Here is a 23,815-nt window from a genome sequence, read left to right as displayed (position 1 = left end):
AATTAAGATGTTGTAATTAAACAACAAAGTGAATAAACCAGAAATTAACTCTGTATGTGAATGCGTGAGTATAAAGATAACTGCAAGAGCGGAACATCATTATCAAATAATTACACTCAATAGAAGAGCAGATATATCTTTGACACTTTTCTGTTGAATTATTTAATAATGATGTTCTCTTTCATCTCATATTCACACACACACCCTGCTTAAGTTTAACATTTTGAATGACATTACAATGCCAATGACAAAGAAGATATTTATTCCGTGTTTACATCCCTGCATGTGTAATATCTTTTGCAATGTTGTTCAACAGTTAGGTACCTTTTTGACGATGATAATAAGTTAATATTTGATTAGGACCTTGTAAATCGAAAACCGAGTAGCGAAATCAATTTTGTATAACCCTGAAATTTTGTGCCTTCCCTTTCAGATAATATTAACCTTGGGCTCGAAAGCACTAAAGTAATTAATGTTACTGTCTCGCTTAAAGTCTGCTATTATTATTATTATTTACTACTAATTTTTGATGGTAATTATAATTTTCCTCTCAACGTAGTATCTCAGTTGTCTGTAACTGAACCACAAACACGTACAAACCTTGAGTGTGGTGTGTGCAGGTACTCGCCTGATGTAAAATACTGCCTGGTCATCCTTAATAAAGCAATAAATAAATTAAATAATATGGCATTGAGCATGTACTTGGGGTGTCTTTACCATCGTTACAGCACTTGTGTTTAAATTCCGGTGGAGAAATTTTAGAAAACTCGAAATTTAGATTGAGTACGTTTGAAAAATTTGTGTGTCTGTCAGTGTCTCTCCATTTGTTTCTATTCGACAGTTCATATATAGACGCACATTATAAACTTGACCGCGCGGATTATCGTTATTTACTAATTTCGAGGCAATGAGCGTGGACGATATGTGGGTCATAGAACGGGAGACGCAATGAAATAGTTTTCGTAGTAAATTATACGAGTTCCAAAGTGTTGTGTGATTGCGAAACTGGTCATCGTATGAAATTCGGCGAGAAGCAACTGTGCGACGCGGACAGGTGAAACGCGCAGCAGGAACGCACGCAGCCGTGCAGTGCGGGAGCGCGCGCCTCGGGGCGCCGAGTGGCGAAGCTGCGGCTGCTCCCCGCGTGGGGCGCGCGTTTGCCGCCAGAGCCCGCCAGCGGCAGCCGGCGGGGAGCAAGCAGATGCTAATGTATGGCAGCCCGGGGCGGGACCGGGCGCGGCCCCCATTGGCCGGCGCGTGGCAGGCGATTGGCGCGCGCGGCCGGCGGGGGCGTGTCGGTCCGCCCCGGGGAGCGGCCGGTGGGGGCGGGCCGCGGTGCGGGCGGGCGCGGAGCGGCGCGGCGCGGCGCCGGCTTGTTCCTCCGCGCGCGCGACGGCCGGCGGACGTGTGCGCGAGACCAGATCACGGTGGCAGCCAGCGTTAGCGTCGGCGTCACGACGGCGGCGTCTCCGTGGCCCGGGCTGGGGCTAGCCGCGCCCGCGCCCGTCGAGCTCGACCCCGTCTGGGGGCGCAAGCTGTACGGCCCGCCCGGCGCTGGCGCGGGAGGCGGCGTGGGCGGCCGCGGGCCGGCGGCGGGGCCGGGCCCGCCCGCGCCGGGGCTCGTCTTCGGGCTGCATCACCACCACCAGGACGTGGCCGCCGGCCTGCACCACCATCACCACCACCACCACCGCGGGCAGGCCACGCTCAAGGAGGAGCCGCTGCCCGCCGCGCGCTCCTGGGCGCTGCAGCCGCCCGTCGACCAGAGCAGGTATTTCGCAGCATCGCTCCGAGTATAAAGATTTCTCCTGCTCGTCTTCGTCGAAAATACGTTTACAAATTGTGAAAACGCCTAATTGTCTTAATACGACGTTGCTGATACCTATTTGTGAAACAGGTGAGCCACTCGTTCGCAGTTCCACATACTTCTTTCTTTTCTGATTGCTTAGTTTTGAATGTCGTTAAAAGTGTCTTCAGTGTTGCGCATCTTTTAATGTGGACCTCTATCAACGGAGCTACTGCCTTGTTACCACCAATTGGTGATTGTTTTTGTTTGGTATACGGATGAAAATCGATGTACCGACTCCACTGACATGGGGAATGATAACGTTTGATGTTAACACGCTACACCTTTGTCGTCGATGTGTTACAAAAGAAACTAAATATCTCGTTATAAGGATTTTCTTCGTGCGAATTACAACGCGCGGTGCTTATGTCATTCACTTACTGGGTCTGTGTTGTTTCGGATCAATTATACGAAAGAAGATGCTACTAGGAACTGTAGACGTAGCAAAGACAGCCACCCGTCTCCCAAAGGTTCCAGATACGTTTTTATCAGTTATACTCATAATTGTTTTTAATAAAACGCCGTCTTCATTGTTAGGCATGCACTGCTTATGTTCCTGAGTGGACCACCAATCCAATAAGGTGCGTCTTCCATGCGTTATTTGCTTGGCGACGTAGCCAGAGGGATGATCGGCCGTCTGTTATCGTCGTTTCCGGCAGTGCGATCTCAGCCTGCGACCCGTCAGCGGAGGCGAGAGGTGGGCAGTCGACAGCTCGCACATTGTCGCTGCCGTAAATGAATGGGTTGGGGGGGCAGGGTGGGGGAGACCGCGGTGCGGGGGCGTGCCAGGTGCCCACGTGGCCGCGCCGCGCCGGTAAACACGCGCACGTGCCGCCGCACGTGGCCGAGCCTACCTGCTCCCACTCCCTCGTGCCCACTAATCTCTGCCTTACGATTCTCGCTGTACCTTCTGCTTTCCTAATCGACAGCAACTGACACTTAACTCATTTCCATTCCGTGTCAACGGTCATTGCCTCAGAGCTTCTCTTGTTATCCATATACATCACAACAGTTTGCATTTGCTACCATGTTCTCCGACGTCCACCTTACCTTAATTTACAACAATAATTACTGCATATCGGACTGTTGTCTGAATTCTAACACGCCATCTATTACCAAATGGAATTAGAGACGACGAATCCAATACCTTTGTCTGCAGAAACTTGACAAATCCGACTGCACTAACGCCTTTATTGTAAGATTTCACCTAGCCGTACATACACAGATACGCCAAAAACATCCACTAGTACGTCTATAAGTGTTCTGTGAAAACTCTTGTTTCGGTGCCTTTCAGCAGCCAATCCACGTATTACTCACCATCTTCAATAGTATAATTGGGCTTTGTTTTTTCATTCAGATCAGTTAAGTCGCAAATATTAATCAATAATTACGTCGCTTATTATGTCACGTTAATACGATGTCTTTGCTAATACCTTGCACTGCAGACGTGCACACATTGCAGACGTCCTCATGAAGCAGGGCTACTGCTGTTGTAAGTGGAGTATTGTTGGGATGTTCTGTAAAATTTGCAATGTTCTCCTCATAAAGCTACACAATTACGTCACTGTCCAAACAGTTTGTTCGCAAAGTAACATCTTGTCTATGGAATTATTGTCTGCAGTCGTTACAAAACGGGATTTTACCGCCTAATACACAAGTCGCTCAGACTCAATGAATAACAAAAGATTTTCCATTTAAAACATTTGACTTTATATCTAGAGTAATTTTGTACGTAACGTTTAGTGTTATTTCCTTTTATCGATTACAACTTCGCGTTTGACTAACAGCAGTACCGTGTTTTGAATCGGGACGGTAGCTTCTTATCGATGCTATGCAATGCTCTTGCATCACTGCTGGCTGGGAATCGTCCTCCAGTTGTCATTTCGGTGTTACTTTCGTTATCTCACTACGTGCTAACAGGTCACATGAGCCGACTGATAAACGCTTGATGTGGACCGTTCTATACTTCGCATTGCATTCCGGTCTTCAGTTACGCTCATCCACGCTGTTACTGCCTCTTTTCTGACGCTGCACATGCAGCTTGCATTGGACAGTCTTCCCAGTATTTTCCTGTCTCAGAAAAGTGCCAACAGCTGTATCTGCTCATAACAGACGTGTTCCTTTGTTAAGATTGTGCATCGCAAGCTATTTTTCGAATTACTGTGCGTATTTACTTCGCATATTACTAGTATTTCTCACAGTCATTATCATTTATGTTAATTACAACATTTTTCTCATACAAATCTCAAATAATTGCCGTTAAAACGATGAATTTATTCACGACACTAATAGAGAGCAGATTGTTAGCTACCAAAAAGATAGTTGTTGTTGTTGTGATCTTCAGTCCAGAGACTAGTTTGATGCAGCTCTCCATGCTACTCTCTCGTGTGCAAGCCTCTTCAGCTCCGAATAACTACCGCAACCTACATCCTTCTGAATCTGCTTAGTGGATTCATCTCTTGGTCTCCCTCTACGATTTTTGCCCTCCATGCTTCCCTCCAGTACTAAATTGGTGATCCCTTGATGCTTTAGAATGTGTCCTACCAACCGATCCCTTCTTCTGGTCAATTTGTGTCACAAATTCATCTTCTCCCCAGTTCTATTCAGTACCTCCTCATTAGTTACGTGATCTACCCATTTAATCTTCAGCATTCTTCTGTGACATCACATTTCGAAAGCTTCTATTCTCTTCTTGTCTAAACTGTTTATCGCCCAAGGTTCACTTTCAAACATGGCTACAGTCCACACAAGTACTTTCAGGAAAGACTTCCTGACACCTGAGTCTATACTCGTTGTTAACAAATTTCTCTTCTTCAGAAACGCTTTCCTTGCCACAGCCAGTCTACATTTTATAATCTCTCGACTTCGACCATCATCAGTTATTTTGCTCCCAAAATAGCAAAACTCGTATACAATTGCCCCTAAAAAGATGAATGTATTGGCGACACTAATAGAGAGCAGACTGCTAGCTACCAAAAATGTGTGCGTAAATATTTAGATTTTGACGTGTTAGGATACCTCGAGCCTTCTTAACGGAACACGAGAGAAGTCGTAGTCACTGTTTACATTGTGGTTTTTCATTCTGTTAAGAACTTCAAAGCCGTCAGCTTGTTTGGAGCAAGTTTTTGAGACGGCAACAATACTATTCTGATCTTCTGTTGCATAAAAAGTGGTCCAGCGACAGCTCCTCGCGTGTCCGGCATTTGGTGTGACGAAAATCTTCTGTGCATAGACTTTCTTCTCTGAACAGCAAGAAAACTGACAGTCAATAATTTTCCTTGTACTTCTGTTTGTTTTTGTTTTTGCTCGGAGCACTAAGGGACTTAACATCTGTGGTCATCAGTCCCCTAGAACTTAGAACTACTTAAACCTAACTAACCTAAGGACATCACACACATCCATGCCCGAGGCAGGATTCGAACCAGCGACCGTAGCGGTCACGCAGTTCCAGACTGAAGCGCCCAGAACCGCGCGGCCACACCGGGCGGCCTGTACTTCTGTCTCAATAGTTCGTAGACAACGATCAGTACGGGTGTAATTTTAAGAACTGGCAACACACTGTTTTGAACTGAAAAGAGTAGCAGGGGTTGAAGTAAAACAGTTGGTAACATGTTACTGATAGGAGAAACATAGCGTGTTTTTAATGCGACCACGTAAAATGGCACGTTTGTTGTACATAGGCCTAGTTGACAAAAAAAACTGGCAAGTTGTTTTATATACTTTTGAGCTGGAATAAACCGTATTGTAGGAGTATCTTACATTTTGTTACATGAGCCTACGTTTCAGTACATCATTTACGTGGCGCGACAGCCGTCAGAGAATACCAACGTATTAAGTGAAGCATCAAGAAACGCCTACTTGAGTTGTCTTGCGCTACGTGAAAAACATATGTATTATATAGGTGTACAGCCGAACGATACCTGTAAATCAAGCAGGTGATGTAGCAGTCTCAGTGGAATATGCCCGCTATCTGTATTTTTTTTTTTTTAAAAAAAAAAAACGTAGTTGTGCAGAGCGTCAATACGCATACTGCAACGTTTTTTTCACGACCTTTTCTTTTATACTAACAATTCTCCTTATCTCAGGATTTACGTAGTTTGATGTTATTGTAATAAATTAACTGACAACTAGAATAAAACCAGAAACATATAAATAGTACATAACTGCTTTATAGTGCGATAGTGTATTAATATCGGTTATTATTCATTAAATAATATTCCGACGGGCAACATGGTATTCTCGGAGAATCTTTCTTCATACTGTTTTTCCTTTATAAATATAGAGATTGTTCTTGAAGAAATTCTAAAGTCACATCGAGTGAACGTAAAGTTTCTCCTGGGTAGGTCCCGGCGGAGGTTCTAGTCCTCCCTCGGGCATGGGTGTGTGTGTTTGTCCTTAGGATAATTTAGGTCAAGTAGTGTGTAAGCTTAGGGACTGATGACCTTAGTAGTTAAGTCCCATAAGAATTCACACACATTTGAATATTTTTTTTCTCCTGGGTAGCAGAAGATATAACAAGGTGGTTGATGGTGGCGCATCATTATGTTCTGCCATCATAGGCTATTTTTTCATGCCATTATCTCTCTCTATGACTTGACGTTTCACTCACTCAAATAGTTGTGAACTGGCGCAACAGTCTCCTCGTCAGTGTGAAATCGCAGCTGGACAACAACAAAAAAAGCGTTTAACGATAGTTTAATGAAGTAAACAGTAATTTAATGAAACCAGTGCCAACTACTCCGCCAGCGTACGGCGAATTGTCGACGTTCCGCACACCTAAAATTGCGGCTGAAAACCGTGGAGGGAACCCTGTGGAGGTGGTCGCGCGCCCCGGCCCGCGCCGGCGTGAGAAGTGCGGCCGTCTGTAAACAGGAAAGACAGGCGGCGGCGCTGTTTGAGCTGCGCCGTGTTTACTGTCCCGGTTGGCTGCACGGAAAGGAGCCGGCGTGTTTGATCTGCTGCATAATGCACGGCGCGCCCGGGACGACCAAATTACATGCACCTGCGCCCGCTGAAAACATAATTAATAATCCCTCAAGTGTGTCAAGTATGCTCCGTCAGATACCTGGCGGCCAACGACACAAATTAGTTTGCACTTAACAGAATTTGTGCGCTGCGGTCGCGGCCTGCTGTTCCCTATCCCGGCCTTCCCCTGGCACGATGCGCACGATGCTTGCACGACACTGGACTCCAGCATCAGCCTAGTACACAGCCACTTACAGCGCTACAAACACCTTTCCGATGCTCCAGTCAATTCTTCCATTTATAAAGAGACGAGGTTATAACCTTTCTCTAATTATCCAAAAGAAGCGTCTGGACGAAGTACATACGTGGATAGGATTTTGACTTACAACTATAGCGTCTTATTTTATAGAGCTGTACTTACTCTCAAATTCTGTAAAGTTCATCGCTCTGCTTTTACAGAAGGTAAGGTCAGGAATGTAGGTTTCCGGAACAGGCTTCTGAAAAGTCGTAGTACAAGTAATACTCTAAAATTTTCTCCATTGTAACGGCTTCCCGCCTTAGCCGAGTCTGCGTAAGGAATGTAAGTCGGCCTTCCTTTTGCACAAAAAGTTTTTTTTTCTCTCTCTCTCTACGGAACACAATGGAAATTATTTCAGATCCAACACAGTTTTTTTAACTAGCGTCAAATTACAACCAAGCTTTCACTTTTTCCGTAACATTGGAGCGATACGTTTCGACATGTCACCAGCGACATTATCACTTGTCTCTTTGTTGCGCCATTTCTCTTAAGGTTTGAAGAGCCAGACATTTTAGTCACTTTTATTTAAGCTACTAGATGTAGTCATCAATAGTCATCTTCAGGCTCTGTACCCTGAACGACAGCCGGCCGGTGTGGCCGTGCGGTTCTAGGCGCTACAGTCTGGAAACGCGCGACCGCTACGGTCGCAGGTTCGAATCCTGCCCCGGGCATGGATGTGTGTGATGTCCTTAGGTTAGTTAGGTTTAAGTAGTTCTAAGTTCTAGGGGACTGATGACCACAGTAGTTAAGTCCCATAGTGCTCAGAGCCTTGAACGACAAAACGCATCTACACTGCACATGTATGTCACAGGGGGCCAATATTTGTGCCTGGTTACCGTAGAAGACTTCACGAGTAATGTGTGCCCTTTACATGTTGTTACATGTGTGGAGAGCACACATTCCTTGTCAAGTCTTCTTTGGTAACGGGGCACAAATTTGGTTCCCTATCATATACGTGTATCACTGGGTGCTTTTTTTGTTGTCCGTGCTACAGGGCCTGAAGATGACTCGATTGACGAGTCAAAATTTATTGCCAAATAGAAAGCTATACAAATAACGGCTGTTGAAATATTATTTTTTACATTTCATCAACCACTCCATAATCGCAAGATGGTGTTACGTCTATTCTAGTCCTTTCGGCTGCACTGTGGCAGTATGTACCACAGAGTATAGTTACCTTCATATTCAGTAAGTCACGCAGCCAGCTCAGTAAATAATGATGCAAGACTGTGAGGATACTGATGCACAGCCAAGGAAAAAGCGACCGAAACACGTAGCGATAACCAAGTTAATCTAGTGAACAGCCTTGTATTGCAGTAATTTTCTCTCTGCTACAAGGAATGTGCTATTTAATTTTATCGGCGGTTCCAAATAACAGAGAGTAACATTTATACATATTTATTTCTGTGTCAGTACATCAAGATGATCCGTCCTAAATAATAGAAAACAAAACAGGCATTTGAATATATGAGACTACTCTGTAATTTGCCACAATAAAGCATAATAAAATGTTCAAATGTGTGTGAAATCTTATCGGACTTAAGTGCTATGGTCATCAGTTCCTAAGCTTACACACTACTTAACCTAAATTATCCTAACGACAAACACACACACCCATGCCCGACGGAGGACTCGAACCTCCGCCGAGACCAGCCGCACAGTCCATGACTGCAGCGCCCTAGACCGCTCGGCTAATCCCGCGCGGCTCGAGCATAATATATTTTCGTATTACCTAAAGAGGTACATAATGCTTTCTTACTTTTTAATTCAAATTACACAACATTTACACTTAATTTTAAACCATTTTTTGTATTTCCTATTTCTAATACTAATATCAGCGTAGGCAGATACGTGTACTACGTAGATGCGTGTGCTCTGAGCGACAAACGTACGCCCAGAGCTACTACCGGACGTCCGGACAGTTGCCATTTCTTCGTTCGCCTCTCTCCCTTTCATTACTAAGGATAACAATAGTTCGTCTGGAATACGTAACAAGCCTCTACTCAGTAGGAAAAATTGCAGAAGTGCATGGAAGAACAATTAGCATTTAGTCTTGGTAGCATTCCCAGCTATCTGGTTCACAAGATTTGAGAAGCAACATGATACGGTAGAATAAACTTGCATAAAATAGGCAAACAAGAAAGTCTGAAACCTTTCTCAGTGTTCTGCCCTAAAACTAAGCCGTTGCATCAGCACATGTGTGTAATATAGATAAATAATCTTGTTTTGAAGCCTAAAATTGTGGCGTAAGAAGAAAAGCCGCAAAGCATGGACTGGAGTGTTTTTGAGAGTTTCGAAATGTGTCTGGTTCCAGGCCGGAGCTGTCAGTGCCAGCACAGTAGATACATTCCGGATGAAGGACAACCTGCCATTTACGAGAGGTCGATAACGTAAAGAAAAGGTCATAGCTACTGAAGTAGGTGTTACTGGCAACTGATATCTAGAGCTGAAATAAGCACCAAACGTAATAGCATGTCAACAGTTGAAGAAAAAGAACACAGGGACCATTGTGCGTCGAGGCGAGAGCGTGGCACAGTTTTTGCGTGGGTCAGCCTCCAAGTTGATCACTCCCGCGCCCATTATCAGGTGCTTAGTTCAGTCAACAGCAGTTATATACTGTAAAAGCAAGTATCTTTTTATTTCATTCGATATTCAGTTCTATATCATCTTTCTTAAACTGTGTGTCGAAAAGATGAGTTGCTTACATAATGAATGTCTTGTTGTGATGTTCGCAGACGCAACACACGGTTGCTTCACTCTTCTTCGCCTCTTCAGATTTCCACACGACAACTTGCCAAATGGCAATAGCAAGACCTCCTTACTCCAGTGTTCCTAGAATTTCGCCTCGCCGTGGACCGGTTGGCTGAGCCTTAAAGCCCGTTTTGGGAAGGTAAATAACTGTAATAAAACGTTTTACTGTCTCACACGGCACATGACACTCTAACTCCAGGTGCACCTTATATTACGATGGACATTGGGATTAATGGTTTTTGTGATCACAATGTTATTACCGTTTTCTTTTTACCTGTACGAAGAGCAAGTTGCAAATGACGGAGGAACACCCTCGAAATTTTCGGCTACTCGCTCTTCTTATCCGTCCATTACATATTTTGTGAAGCATTAGAAATATTTCGTACATTCAACATTGAGTCCCTTATAGCCAATCATGTGGCACAGAAGCAGGTAACTGTAGATGCGGAACTTAATCATCGCTGATGATTATCGTGAAATTTCAAATGTCGTGCTAGTAATGGCAGCTGTGAAATGCAATAGAATGTAGCGTCATCTTCCATCAGTACAGATAGAAACGTATGGTTAATATCCAATTGTAGCAGTATTTTGCAAATGCAATAAATAAAACGTTTCGCACAATCGTCTTTTTAAGGAAACAAGTTGTAAGTGGGAATATTGTGATAAAAGGTCATAAAATAACTACTGAAAAGTACAATTCGTTGTTCTCTAACTGCGTCCGGCTACTGAGTGAGAATCATTGAACTTGGTTAATTGTAACTTGCTGTTAAATATGTCCTACCCAGAAGTGAGAAAACTTGGATTCGTTTCATTGTAATAGTTTTTTGCCTGGAATAGAAGAAGCAGAGGGAAGATATTTTGAACAATATGTAGACTAGTTAATGCTTTATATAAAAACATGAGCAAACAAACTACTTCAGAAGTATTTGGTCAGTGATAGTTCCACCACGCCAATAAAAACTATATTGTGTAATAGACAGATATATATGCTGGTTACGTAAGAATAGATGTCTCACTGTCAGTAAACAATAGTATCTTTAGCATAATAATAGAAATGAAATAAGAACAGATGAGTTATTGTCTAAAGACAAAAAAAAAATGGCTCTGAGCACTATGGGACTCAACTGCTGAGGTCATTAGTCCCCTAGAACTTAGAACTAGTTAAACGTAACTAACCTAAGGACATCACAAACATCCATGCCCGAGGCAGGATTCGAACCTGCGACCGTAGCGGTCTTGCGGTTCCAGACTGCAGCGCCTTTAACCGCACGGCCACCTCGGCCGGCGCCTGTCTAAAGACATATCGAAAAACTGTAAAAACGAAGGAAGAATAGAAACACAGCATAAAATACCGTGTGTCTGTCCAATGATACTGTGCAACGTTTTTTTGCATCCGTATGGCATGTATGCCTTTGTTTACAATCACAGACCCAATGTGTAAACTCTTCATTGAACATGACTTTCGTAACATACAACTGCATAGGCCTAAATAAAAAATTCATTTGACTAGATAAATGTAACTGTTATTAAGATTAAGTTATAATTTTTAACGCTAACTGAATTTTTCGTTGGTGATTGGTAGAATGTGATAATAACATTAAATAGGAAAACTTCGTAAATTTTCCTCAAAATCATAATTTTTGGTCACGAGTCGGCTTTCGGCATCTTAGGCCATTTTCAGGTGTCAACCTGAAGACGCCCTGAAAAGCCAAAAGCCAGTTTGCGATCGAATAAGTAAAGAACTCTGTATAGTCTCAGCATCTTGAGCCCGTTTTGACGCATCACTAAAGATATAACAACTGCTGTTAAACTTACAGGTACGCATAGTGGTTTCAACAGTGTATCTTATCTACCACTAGGACTATACAGTAGCAGTGCATGGAAGTGAGTATTCCACCTTTTTTGTAAGGGATCTCCTGTGTACGTGAGACAGTTTCTGAACGCTGTGTCTCAGAGCTCACAGTACCTCTCACTATAGTCAGCCGGTCGTGACGATGGTCGTCTAGACAACTCAGTTGTTTACTCGAAACCGATGCGGCAAGAATACCGAAAACTTTTCGTACAGAGGTACATCCTCGGTCTGACATGAACTCTGTAACTTTTACCCGCACAACGCCCGAACTCCGCAGCTTGCCCAAAACTGCCCTTGCTGCCAGGACACGAACTGCACAGCTAGTAGTAGATCGTGATTTTCTCTTGCTCGCTGCGTACAACACACTAGTAAGACATATACTAGGAGTGTAGCACCGTTAGGTTAGAGTGTGTTATCGCACTTTCATTGCATTTTTTAAATTTAAATTATCTTATATATTCTGACGAAAGGACCACCAAAAATTCTTTAACGAAAAAAGTATATAACAGACAGTTCAATTGCAAGTAGTTATATTCGGAACATATTTTTAAGCAAACGATAACACTGAAGCTATGTACAAAATACACGTCAATAAGTGCGATCTGCCTACTGCACTATTTTATTCTAGCTGGACTTCTTGTCAGTTTTTCGTACGGAATCTGAGCTAAAGCTATTTAGCCGAATGTTAGAACCTATTTTTACTCTTCTTAAATTCCTGGAATTGGGAAGGAAACAGAGACATCTTAAAACTTCCTGGGAGATTAAAACTGTGTGCCGGACCGAGACTCGAACTCGGGACCTTTGCCTTTCACGGGCAAGTGCTCTACCATCTGAGCTACCCGAGCACGATTCACGACCCGGCCTCACAGTTTCAATTCTGCCAGTACCTCGTCTCCTACTTTCCAAACTTGGTAGAGCACTTGCCCGCGAAAGGCAAAAGTCCCTATTTCAAATCCCGGTCCGGCACACGGTTTTACTCTGCCAGGAAGTTTCATATCAGCGCACACTCCGCTGCATAGTGAAAATCTCATTCTAGAGATATCTTAGATGGGAAAGGTAAGCTGTCGTTGAGTAGCCTTTACAGCCCCGTCTTTGTCGTGACGGCAGAGGAATCTCTGTTAGCTGTAGGTGGATAAAAGCTCAGCTGTGACAAGGGAAGCGCACACCTTTGTCCTCAGCATTCGCACGGTTGTTGTACATTCTATGATGCATCGAATGAGCTTCTCAAGCGGTTTCGGGAAATCTGCTAAGACCAAGGACTGCAAATCTACACGTAATGCTTTCTAATCTCGTCATTGATCTATTTTTTTTCTTATATTCTACCAAACGCTCGTGTGATGATTTTTCAGTCATCTTCGTGGTTTCAGTAACGGGTACCGAATCTTATTTCAAAAACACAGTAAACGCATCTCTACTGTCAGGCTCAGATTAGGTTCAAAAATGGCTCTAAGCGCTGTGGGACTTAACCACCCCCACCCCCCCCGCCCCCATGAGGTTATCAGTCCCCTAGATTTATAAATTACTTAAACCTAACTAACCTAAGGACATCACACACATCCATGCCCGAGGCAGGATTCGAACCTGCGACCGTAGCAGCAACGCGGTTCCTAGCTGCAGTTGTCTGTATGGAGCTCTTTCTTGAGCTGAATCTTGGTCGCTGAGGCTCATGTCAAAACAGGGAATGTATGGGATCGGTGTCTTGTTTCTTCTTCTGCACTTCTAAAGGTGCTTTCCTGAGAATACTTGGTATATCTATGCACAAAATATGTTACAGTATACTGACAGGAGTTGGTCGTAAGGTAACCGCTCACAATGTGTCCAGTCTCGTCCAAAGGTTTATCAACCTGTTTGACATGTAGAGAATTTTGCCAGGCTGGTGCAGAATATTCTGCTGCGGAGAAACAAAGTAATAGGGCTGGTGTTAGAAGCACTTTTGGCTGAGCGCCTCGGCTGGTTCCTGTAATTTTACGGATGATGTTGTTCTGTGCAGATATTTTGAGCTGCGTTTCTTCTCAGTGAGCTTTGAATGTAGGGGAACGGCCCGTTTTGACTCCAAGATATTTGGGAGTGTGGCAGTTGAGTTGTTCTTCTCTTCAAGTGCTGTTTGGTGTTTTATTAGCTTCCCTATTTCTTTGATGAAATGCGCAGACTTGTATCTTTCCAGGATTTGGCTTCAAATGGTTAACGTAACGGTACTTGGCCAGGTGTTCAAGACGTCTTGACAGATTTATCTCCATCTCAAACGTTTCATCTTGAACAGCACTCACCGTATCCTATGCAAATGAAGCCCATTTTTCTGAACCCTCCATACGCATGTCTTGCTTTGTGTGACGACCAAGTATCGCGTATTTTGCTGCCAAAATTTGATGAGCTGTATTAGGCGATAACCCTTTGCGACTGAATACAGATTTTGGAGCCACCTTTTATAGCTGATGGTATCATAAGCTGCTGTGGTGTGAACGAACACCACACCATAACTTGACCTCCATCATACCTGTCCACAGTGTACTGGACAAAATTATCTGTCCTCAGCAAGACCTTCCTGGGCAAAAGATTGACTGATCTTTTATGACGTTTTTAGTAACTTACTCTGATATTCGATTCACAGGCAGACAGTCAGTCTTCCCAGTATTTTATACAAATGGCAGAGAAGTGAAACTGAAAGGAAGTTTTTTGGGTGTGCTGCCTCTTTCCGACGATTCGAGTACAGTAAGAAGTAAGTATTCGGGCACCCTAGCAGGTTGCTTAGAAGCCGCTTATCGGCGGCTCTCGTGTCTGCTCAACAGGTCGTAACACTCTGAACCCCGATTTATCGGAAAAGCTTGAAAAGCGTATCGTGCTAAAGCAGCAGTTCCTACTGCCGAGTACGAGTTTACAGTGGAGAGAAAGAAGAGCGTAGTGAGTGAAAAGTTGAGCTGCAGTCCCCTTGTGAGCCGTAGTTCTTTAGCTACAAGATTTTTCACGTGTTACAACTTTGTCCTCTTCAAAGTAAATCCCCCTCATTGTGTATGAGACGCTTCACAGTAAAATTCGTTTCAAAACAGTTGAACTTCGAGCAGAAACGACGTCGCGCAGACATCGACCAGGAATTGCTGAATGAAGTCGAGAATCGACAACGATTCAAAACTTCTAAGGGTAGTTATAACAGGCGACGAAACATGGGTATACGGGTATGACGCCGAAACTATGGCCCAATCGACCCAACGGCAACTGCCTGAAGAGAGAGAGAGAGAGAGAGAGAGAGAAACAAGTTCTATCACTTGTGAAGGCTTTTGTCACTATTTTCTTCGGCTACAGTGGATAGTGCATCATAAGTTCCTGCGTCATGGTCTTACGACCCGTAAGAAATACTTCCTGGGAGTTATGCACCGACTGCGTGGAGCAGTCCGAAGAAAACGACCAGAATTGTGGTAAAAAAAAAAAAAAATGGCTCTGAGCACTATGGGACTCAACTGCTGAGGTCATCAGTCCCCTAGAACTTAGAACTACTTAAACCTAACTAACCTAAGGACATCACAAACATCCATGCCCGAGGCAGGATTCGAACCTGCGACCGTAGCGGTCTTGCGGTTCCGGACTGCAGCGCCTTTAACCGCACGGCCACTTCGGCCGGCATTGTGGTAAAAGCACTCTTTGCAGTCGCATCACGATAATGCTCCCGCTCACCCCTCAATGCTTGTACCTAATTTTTTGGCAAAAAGGTATCTCAACCACTGAATTAGCAGGACATTGCCCCCTGAGAATTCTTCCTATTTCCGAGCCCGAAGAGAACCATGTAAGGACGTTTTTATCCCACCATTACTGTGATAGAAACAAAATTGCTGAAGGAGGTGAAAACCGTAACGAAGAGTGAATTCCAGAAGTGTTCAAGGTTGGAAAAAGTGCTGGTCGTCGTCTTCTCGACCCTCTGTGTAACGCTTTACTCGTAAACGCTTGTCTTACTTATAGAAGATTCGCCAAATGCCACAGTCAGTATTTCCATTGCGGTGCTGCACTTAATTCCATCTCTCGAGCAAAATTTATCCCAAATTCTTTGAACTATCTTTTTCGAAAAGTAAAAATTCGCCGAGCACTCGAAAAGAGGTATAACCTTTTCGACTCTCAACAATATATTCAAAACGGCTGAAAATTGAAACATACGAGCAAGGACAAGTGTACCAAATGGAAAATCGGATGCATAAAATCTAGCGAAATAAAAAAATATTCCATTATTTTTTGGCTGTAGCTCGTATTTTAACAATACGCCGATTTGAGGCTTATGTAGGTTGTTCTTCTGTTTGAAAGTGTGAGTAAGAGTGAAAGAAAGTGTTGCAGGGTGACTTAGAATTACCTTTTATATTTTAGCATTTGGTGCAATGTTTTCAAAAAATTTAACCATATTCGTTTCGAATTAGTTTCTCAAGGGCCCTGGTGTCGTCACTGTTGGCCGGCCTGTTCATAACACCATCACCACAACCGCCTCAGCCGCCGTAGCGGAGAAATGACGCGGAGGATGGCTGCGGGCAGGCAGGCGGGCCCACCGCAGGCGCACCGGACTGCTGTGGTGAATTAGCTGCGCACCCGTCGCCGCCGCCGCCGCCGCCGCCGCCGCCGACCGCCCAGGGCGTTTTGTTAACAAGCCACGCGAGACGAGACGAGACGATGCGATGCGAGGCGAGGCGAAGCGCGTGCGGCCACGCACTGCGCCACGCACCACACGCACGCGCACACGCACACGCACGCGCCAGCTGGCCGACCGCCCCTAATGAATTGCGTTAAGATGATGCCTCGCCGCCGCCGCACTGCTGCCAACCTAATTGCAGCTCTCAATCCATTACGGAAAATAATAAGCGGAGACAAATTATGTTGGAAAATGTTGTTAAACCGTTATGCGGGGCCCGCTGGTAATGCAATCACACGGGGCGCGCCTCCTTCCCCCGCCTAATATCTGACAAATTTGCCGGCGCGCGCATCGCTCAATCTCGCTGCGCGCTCCAAACTCGCCTCTGACGTATTGCGTGCAACGCGGCGGGCGCTTGCGTAGAGTTCGCGAGGTTCCACGGCGTGGCAAGCAGCCCACCAGCGCTGCTCCTTCTCTCACGCCTCATCGAATTTTACCCGTGGCGCGATTGCTTTTCCATTTGTTCTGACTAAAGTATGTCTAGCGGCGGAGCTACGTTATAGAGGTACGAAGTTCACATACCGAGACTCGTTGTTATATGATTACAAAGATGCTCCGAAAAAGAACAATAAATAAACAAAAAATGAAGATAATTCCATATTCCTTTCATTGGGAACGCTGTCAGGTTTTTTCGGCGTTTGGCATTTTCCAATCAGCTGCGTATACAATATGTTATCGATTTTAAAATGATACAGTTATATCCTCGCGTATCCATTTCACTGTCAAATCGTGAAAATCATGTCTTAAGCTGATGTTACATAGCTTTGAAATCGATAAAATATTGTACATCTGAACAGCAGTAATATAAAAAAGCTGATCGGTCCCTGTCAAATATAAGTTATTAATAAATACGTCTGGAATCCTACGAATTCCGTTTGACTAAATGAATTAGACAAAAATGAAGACAATGTTTAGATCTCTCTGTCTGTCTCCCTCTCTATCTCTGCCTTTCATTCTCACTATTCGCGCCTTATTGCGACTCACTCGTCATTGGCATTCGAAAATTAGGTATTGACATTAACACATTTTAGCGACCAGAAGTCTTTCGTAACCCTAAATAATCACTCCAAAATATGTACACTTTCTGCCAGTGGTGTTAAGGATGTCCCGTGCATTACAACTGTTCATACGTTGAGTTTTTGAGGCGGAGAAGGAAAAAGAGTACGGTATTTTCTAGATCGATATGAGAAACCTCTTAAAATTCTCACCTAGACTGGCCAGTGAATCCCACCACTTTCCATCATGCGTCACGCAATTACATTCCTATCTGGCATATCGTCATTATTTGCAACATAACATCATTGAGCACGTCCTTATCACCACTTTTTGGTCAATAATAAGAAGAGCTCACTTAGTAAAACGTTTCTTTTTATTTTTGCGTTTTAGGCATGGCGCTACATCGGAATATCAGAGAAAAAAACTTAATACAACGTATCGTGTCAATTAGTATCTATCGCAACATAGTTGCTTAAAAAGGCATTGTTGAGCACCAATATTACGGTAGATACCACTTGATACGATATGCTGTATTAAGTTTTTTCTCTAGTATTCGTACGATGAGCCATATCCGAAACGCGCAAGTAAAAAGGGTTTAAGAGCAAATAAGCTCTTGTTATTAGTGCTCAAAATTCAGTGATAAGGACATGCTGGATAAGGGCCGCAGACCTCCTGCGCGACTACATATGACAAGTTAAAAAACAGATGGAATCATTTTATTCATCTCTCCTCCAGTTCAAAGAGCGAACAGTACTGATCTTCCAAATCCTTGATGGCCTATCAGGAATATTATGCGAGGTACCAGCAGTGAAGTGACGAACAGTGCTGCATTTTCTAGAATTTGTAACAGTTCTGACTTTATTAATTAGGTACAAAAATGACGGACGAATTACTGTCACAAATTGTGTAATTTTTTTCTGTGTTATTGATAGCTTTTTCAAAATGCCATTGAGAACGATGTTTTTTACCTAGTGGAGTAAATTCCTTATAAAAACTGGTTGCACAGTGTCCTTACGCTAGACGACACTCCTTTGCAAACGATGTCACGCAGCAGTTTACCCCAACGAATGTTCAGTTTTCTTGAAGAAGACCTCATCATTACACGAGAGACATAGTGAGAGTGTTAGTCACATATTACAGGCGAGCATCGCTGTCATGTACGAGGAAAGGGCATCGGATTATCTGTAGATTGCTTTTTTAACTCCCCTCTCGGATAAATACACACACACCCAAACGCACGCATTACGGACACACACACGCACACACACACACACACACACACACACACACACACACACACACACACATATACACATACAAAGAGAGAGAGAGTGAACGAGAAACAATAATGCTGTAATTTTCAGACTGCTGTGCTGGTATGAAGAAAAGCGTGAGGAACATTTATGGAGTTGCGATTGTTACTAGAATCTACCATACGTTTCTGAGGTATTCACGTTTTCATAACATTGCGCCTTGGTGTTGATCTGAGGTCATGTTTCGCCTCCTTATTTGTGCACTAGTTTAACATGTCTCTGTGACTGTCACTAATTTCCCTTTCGGATACCTCCTTATTCACGTTCCACTTGCGTACAGCTACGTTAATCAAACATGTAGTTCCACAGTTTCAGAAACTTCTTCTTCACTTGCGTGACCAAGAAATTTCTACTGATAATTTCTTTCTGTTAAAACCTACGTCTTTGTGCATCTCGATGAATTTCGTGAGCCGGCCGTCGTGACCGAGCGGTTCTAGGCGCTTCAGTCTGGAACCGCGCTACCGCGACGGTAGTAGGTTCGAATCCTGGCTCGGGCTTGGATGTGTGTGATGTCCTTAGGTTAGTTAGGTTTAAGTAGTTCTAAGTTCCAGGGGACTGACGACCTCAGATGTTAAGTCCCATAGTGCTCAGAGCCATTTTAACCATTTGAATTTCGTGATAGGCTTCCCTCGAAGGAAATCGTTGAACAGTATGCCGCCCAAATTTGATTTTTGTGAACTTGTTATTTTCGTTTGTATTGGTCTTTATTGCTTTGATATTCATTTTTATCCTTAATCTACACTAAGTGCAGAAAAAGTAGCTCTCAAATCTCAAAGTTATTGTCCGTTTCCGTTGCAGCTACGAAATTTCGATTAGATTTTCATTGTCAAACTGCAGTCTATGTTTTCAAGTTGGTTGCGTGTGAGCCTGTCCAAGTGCATGGTTTCGAGGTCTGGCCGCCTGCACAGAACATTCCAGACAGGTCAAACAAAGCCCACATTCAAAAACTGACAGTGCCTGTTGACAGCACCAAATCTGACAAGCAAACCACAGGACCAGGTGAGATAACATCCCGACGTGTGTGGAAAGGAAAGCATGGAACACAGTCCCCTCATTTACACACTGGTATAGCCATAGCTCGCAGACGATTGTTCACAATCGTAGTGCTAACGAAAATGCTGATAATTTTGAGTGCGCACTTCTATTTTGTATTGTGTATGACATTATCAAAGTTGTGAGAGTTTCTTGATATTGTAGTTCTTAAATTAATTGTGTTGCGCGTGTAACTTGCGTATGCATGCATTTCAAAAAACTATAGTTTTGTGAAGTGTAGTTTCTTTGTCGTAATGCTGAAGCACTGCACTATTCAGAATGAGATTTTCACTGTGCAGTGGAGTGTGCGCTGATATGAAACTTCCTGGCAGATTAAAACTGTGTGCGCGACCGATACTCGAACTCGGGACCTTTGCCTTTCGCGGGCAAGTGCTGTACCATCTGAGCTACCGAACCACGACTCACGCCCGGTCCTCACAGCTGTACTTCTGCCAGTATCTCGTCTCCTACCTTCCAAACTTTACAGAAGAGTGAAAATCTCATTCTGGAAACATCCCCCAGGCTGTGGCTAAGCCATGTCTCCGCAGTATCCTTTCTTTCAGGAGTGCTAGTTCTGCAGGTTCGCAGGAGAGCTTCTGTAAATTTTGGAAGGTGGGAGACGAGATACTGGCAGAAGTAAAGCTGTGAGGACCGGGCGTGAGTGGTGCTTCGGTAGCTCAGATGGTAGAGCACTTGCTCGCGAAAGGCAAAGGTCCCGAGTTCGAGTCTCGGTCGGGCACAGTTTTAATCTGCCAGGAAGTTTCACTGCACTATTCATTAAAGAAGTTGTTATTACATTAGAATATTTATATAATTTATGGTAATTAATCACTTGTTATTATTGTAGTAAAGGATTTACACGTTTTATTGTTAATCTTAAAATGATACTCATCTGTGGCATGTTAAAAACGGGGGTGATGGAATGTTATATTTGGAAGGGTCGGGGGGGGGGGGGGGGTGGATGAATGCGTGGTGGGAGATACAGACGATGACGAAGTGTGATCCTCGCCTTGCACCTTGTCGCAGTTTGTGCGTGGGCGTGTGTGTGCCGCTGCCTCTGTGCTGGCGTCGTTTTGCGGAGGTGCGGACAGTCCCTGCTCCGTGCAGTTCGGAGCGAGCGTGCAGCGGCTCGCGGCGGGCGTTTATCGAGCCGCTGCCGCCGCCGCTGCCGGCGGTGTCTGCCGCCTTGGCGCGCGTCCCCGGCTGCCGCCGCCGCTGCTGCAATGCAGTAAAACACGGCGCCCGCTGCCGCCCCCGCCGCGTCACACAATTAAGACGCTCGCTGCATCGCACACCGCCCGCCGCGCGGTCACCGGACGCGCCGAAACCACGCGTCTCCACCAACAGAACAGCGACACCGCGCTGCAGCTGATTCTGAGCGAAACTTGACGCGGAAGTCGACGCCGTAGTTCATTCCCTGCAAGGGACTGAACTACGGTGTGCCTCGCAGCTTTCCAGCTGAAGTAGACTGGCGTCGCTTGGTAAAATGACATGTAACAAGTCGAATGTGTAGGTCTTCAAGATTCTCCGGCGAGGCGTTGTTATCTTGGAAAATCGGGTTTCCTGACGGTAATCCGCGTAGTACTTGGACGATATTTCGATCGATTGCTGACAGAAAACCTGGTTTTCCAAGATCACAAATCGCGGTAAACTGGAGAATATAACACATCATGTGAACGTAGGGTTAAGCGATCATTGTGAGCTGTAACAAAAGTCATACGCGCGATTCCCCGTGTATGTCAAATAGCTTTAGTGGCGCTGCCATAATCCTCGCACTATTGGTGATGTCCGTAACGCGAGACTAATTAGTCGACGTGCTGCTCCACAGACGTAATCGGAAACGTCTGTTGACGGACTCGGATTGAATCTCTACACCTCTTCACGCGTAAAATCTGGTTAAATAAGGGTTGTCAGCCTCGTTTTTACCGGCGAGACAGCGTTAAACTTCCGACCACTCCACAGTCAATAATTAAAAAATTTATAGCAACCTAACCGCTTTCAGAAAATTTTCGGCCGCGGCGGGTAGGCGCACGGTCTAAGGCGCCTTGTCACGGTCCGTGCGGCTCCCCCCGTCGGAGGTTCCAGTGCTCGCTCGGGCATGGTTGTGTGTGTTGTCTATAGCATAAGTTAGATTAAGTAGTGTGTAGGCTTAGGGACAAAAAAGATTTCGAAATCCGACCAGAGTACCAGAATACGTTCTCCAGGTGACCCCTACAAGCTTCCTCCGATAATCTAAAACAAATCAGGGATAGAGTCCGAAGTCAAAAGAGAATGACACAGAAACACCACATTCGAATTTTCACGGAAACAAATATAATTTATTGTGTTCACTGAAGAACTCCCGAAATGCGCCTCGTTCGTTGAACACCACCATCCAGCTAGCTATTTGGCTTCACAACTTAATCTGACCTCTCTACCTAGTGAGCGTTACACACTCGCTAAACGGCATTACTCACCCAGAAAACCGGTATGATTCGAGCGGAAGTCCAAGCCCGCATACGAAACGCAGTTTGGATATCCGTCAATTTTCCGTACTGCAAGAAACAACTAGGTCTATCACGAAGGATGACCTTCTCTGGACGCTACGAAAACACCACCTGCTCCCGAAAGGGAACGCTCCACAAGGACCGCCCTCACACTTCGCGAGCTCCAAACCGCTCCATAAGACTGCTTAAAGTTTAAGCTTTGCAGCCAGTTTAGATCAGAAGCAGACTGCAGGCATTTTCGTTGGCCATTGGCTGGTCCGGCTCTTTGCGCTTCTGTGAGGTGCTGCCTCCTGACGTGGGGCGGCGACGACAGCGAACTGTACTAGCAAGCTTGCCTGCCCTGCCAGTGATACACTACAGCTTGTTAATGATGATGATGCTTGGTTTGTGGGGCGCTCAACAGCGCGGTCATCAACGCCCGTACAAAGTCCCAATTTTTACACAGTACAGTCTTGCGACTGTCACAAATGATGACGACGACGACGATGATGATGAAATGATGAGGACAACACAATCGCCCAGTCTCTGGGCAGAGAAAATCCCCAACGCGGCCGGTAATCGAATACGAGACCCCGTGATCCGGAGGCAGAAAGGCTAGCTACTAGAACACGAGCTACGGACGTACTACAGCTTGTTGACTTTCTTCCCCAGTTATTCGACCAGTAGTTGTTTTGTTTTTTGACATTTTTCTGTCACGAACAACTGTGATTACCGAAGATTAAAGCCATTTTCTTGGTATTACATGGGTATGGAAACAGCGAGCTGATTGTAAACGTACCCACAGTAAAGTTGCCTGGTTTTCTGCTTGCTACACGATCAGTTCTCTATAACGTGGAGTCTAAAGGCCACGTTTTTTTTTCTATAGTTATTTCCTCGCTTTCAGCTACCAACAGATTTAACGTTGCAACAACCATTCCTGACGCCTACCTGATTGGCAGGTGACAGGAATGTGCTACAAAGGTATTTGCCACGTAATGAACCTCGTAATTAGAATACGAAGATTTCTGTTTGCAGTATTTACAGAGAAAGGCAGTATATTTTTAACATTGCTCATACCATAGTGTTCTCAAACACCGGGATAAGTAGATGCAACATAGAAAACGACTTAGTCACTTTTGCATTCTCGTAATTTAATCACGCGGATAAAAACTATGTACGACAAAAAATTTATGTTCTGAGAGTGGATAAATACAACGCAACGACTGCCCCCTTGCTGTATGTGACGTACAGGTCAGTGAGTAATGTACCGGTGATAGCCGCAAGCAGCGCCTCCCAATGCACAAGTAGTGTCGACATGCTCCCCGCATTCCCGACTGAAGCACGCTGCTGTCACCGATGATGCGGACAGGCAACCTCTTCAACACCCCTCAGATTCCGCATGCTCACAGGCAGACGCTGCAGCAGCAGTGTAGCGCCACTCTGCTGAAGGGTGTCGAGGAGGCGCCTGCCCATAGGCACCTAGGATTCAATCAAGAGTTGTCCTTGCACATGTACATTTTAAAGTCTTTAACAAAGATGTGTAGGTGCCACTGGTGGTTTTGTCAAACTGGGAGGTGTTAGAGGGACTCTTTACGACTTTTTTCACGCACATGTCAACGTCGAAGCCCCAGTGATCA

The 23,815-nt window shown here is 44.7% G+C and overlaps 1 protein-coding gene across 1 annotated transcript in view; it reads left to right on the top strand.

Moving 5' to 3' along the window:
* The first annotated feature begins 1,211 nt into the window (after positions 1-1,211).
* LOC126454888 (transcription factor collier) overlaps positions 1,212-23,815 on the top strand; it is a 628,901-nt gene continuing 606,297 nt past the window's right edge. Inside the window, exon 1 of the mRNA XM_050091135.1 lies at positions 1,212-1,771. Coding sequence (XP_049947092.1) covers positions 1,212-1,771 — 560 coding nt within the window. The remainder of the gene's footprint in view (positions 1,772-23,815) is intronic.

This window comes from Schistocerca serialis, chromosome 1 (assembly GCF_023864345.2).
Source record: "Schistocerca serialis cubense isolate TAMUIC-IGC-003099 chromosome 1, iqSchSeri2.2, whole genome shotgun sequence".
In the NCBI taxonomy this organism is placed as follows: domain Eukaryota; kingdom Metazoa; phylum Arthropoda; class Insecta; order Orthoptera; family Acrididae; genus Schistocerca; species Schistocerca serialis.
This window is presented reverse-complemented; position numbering and strand designations above follow the sequence as displayed.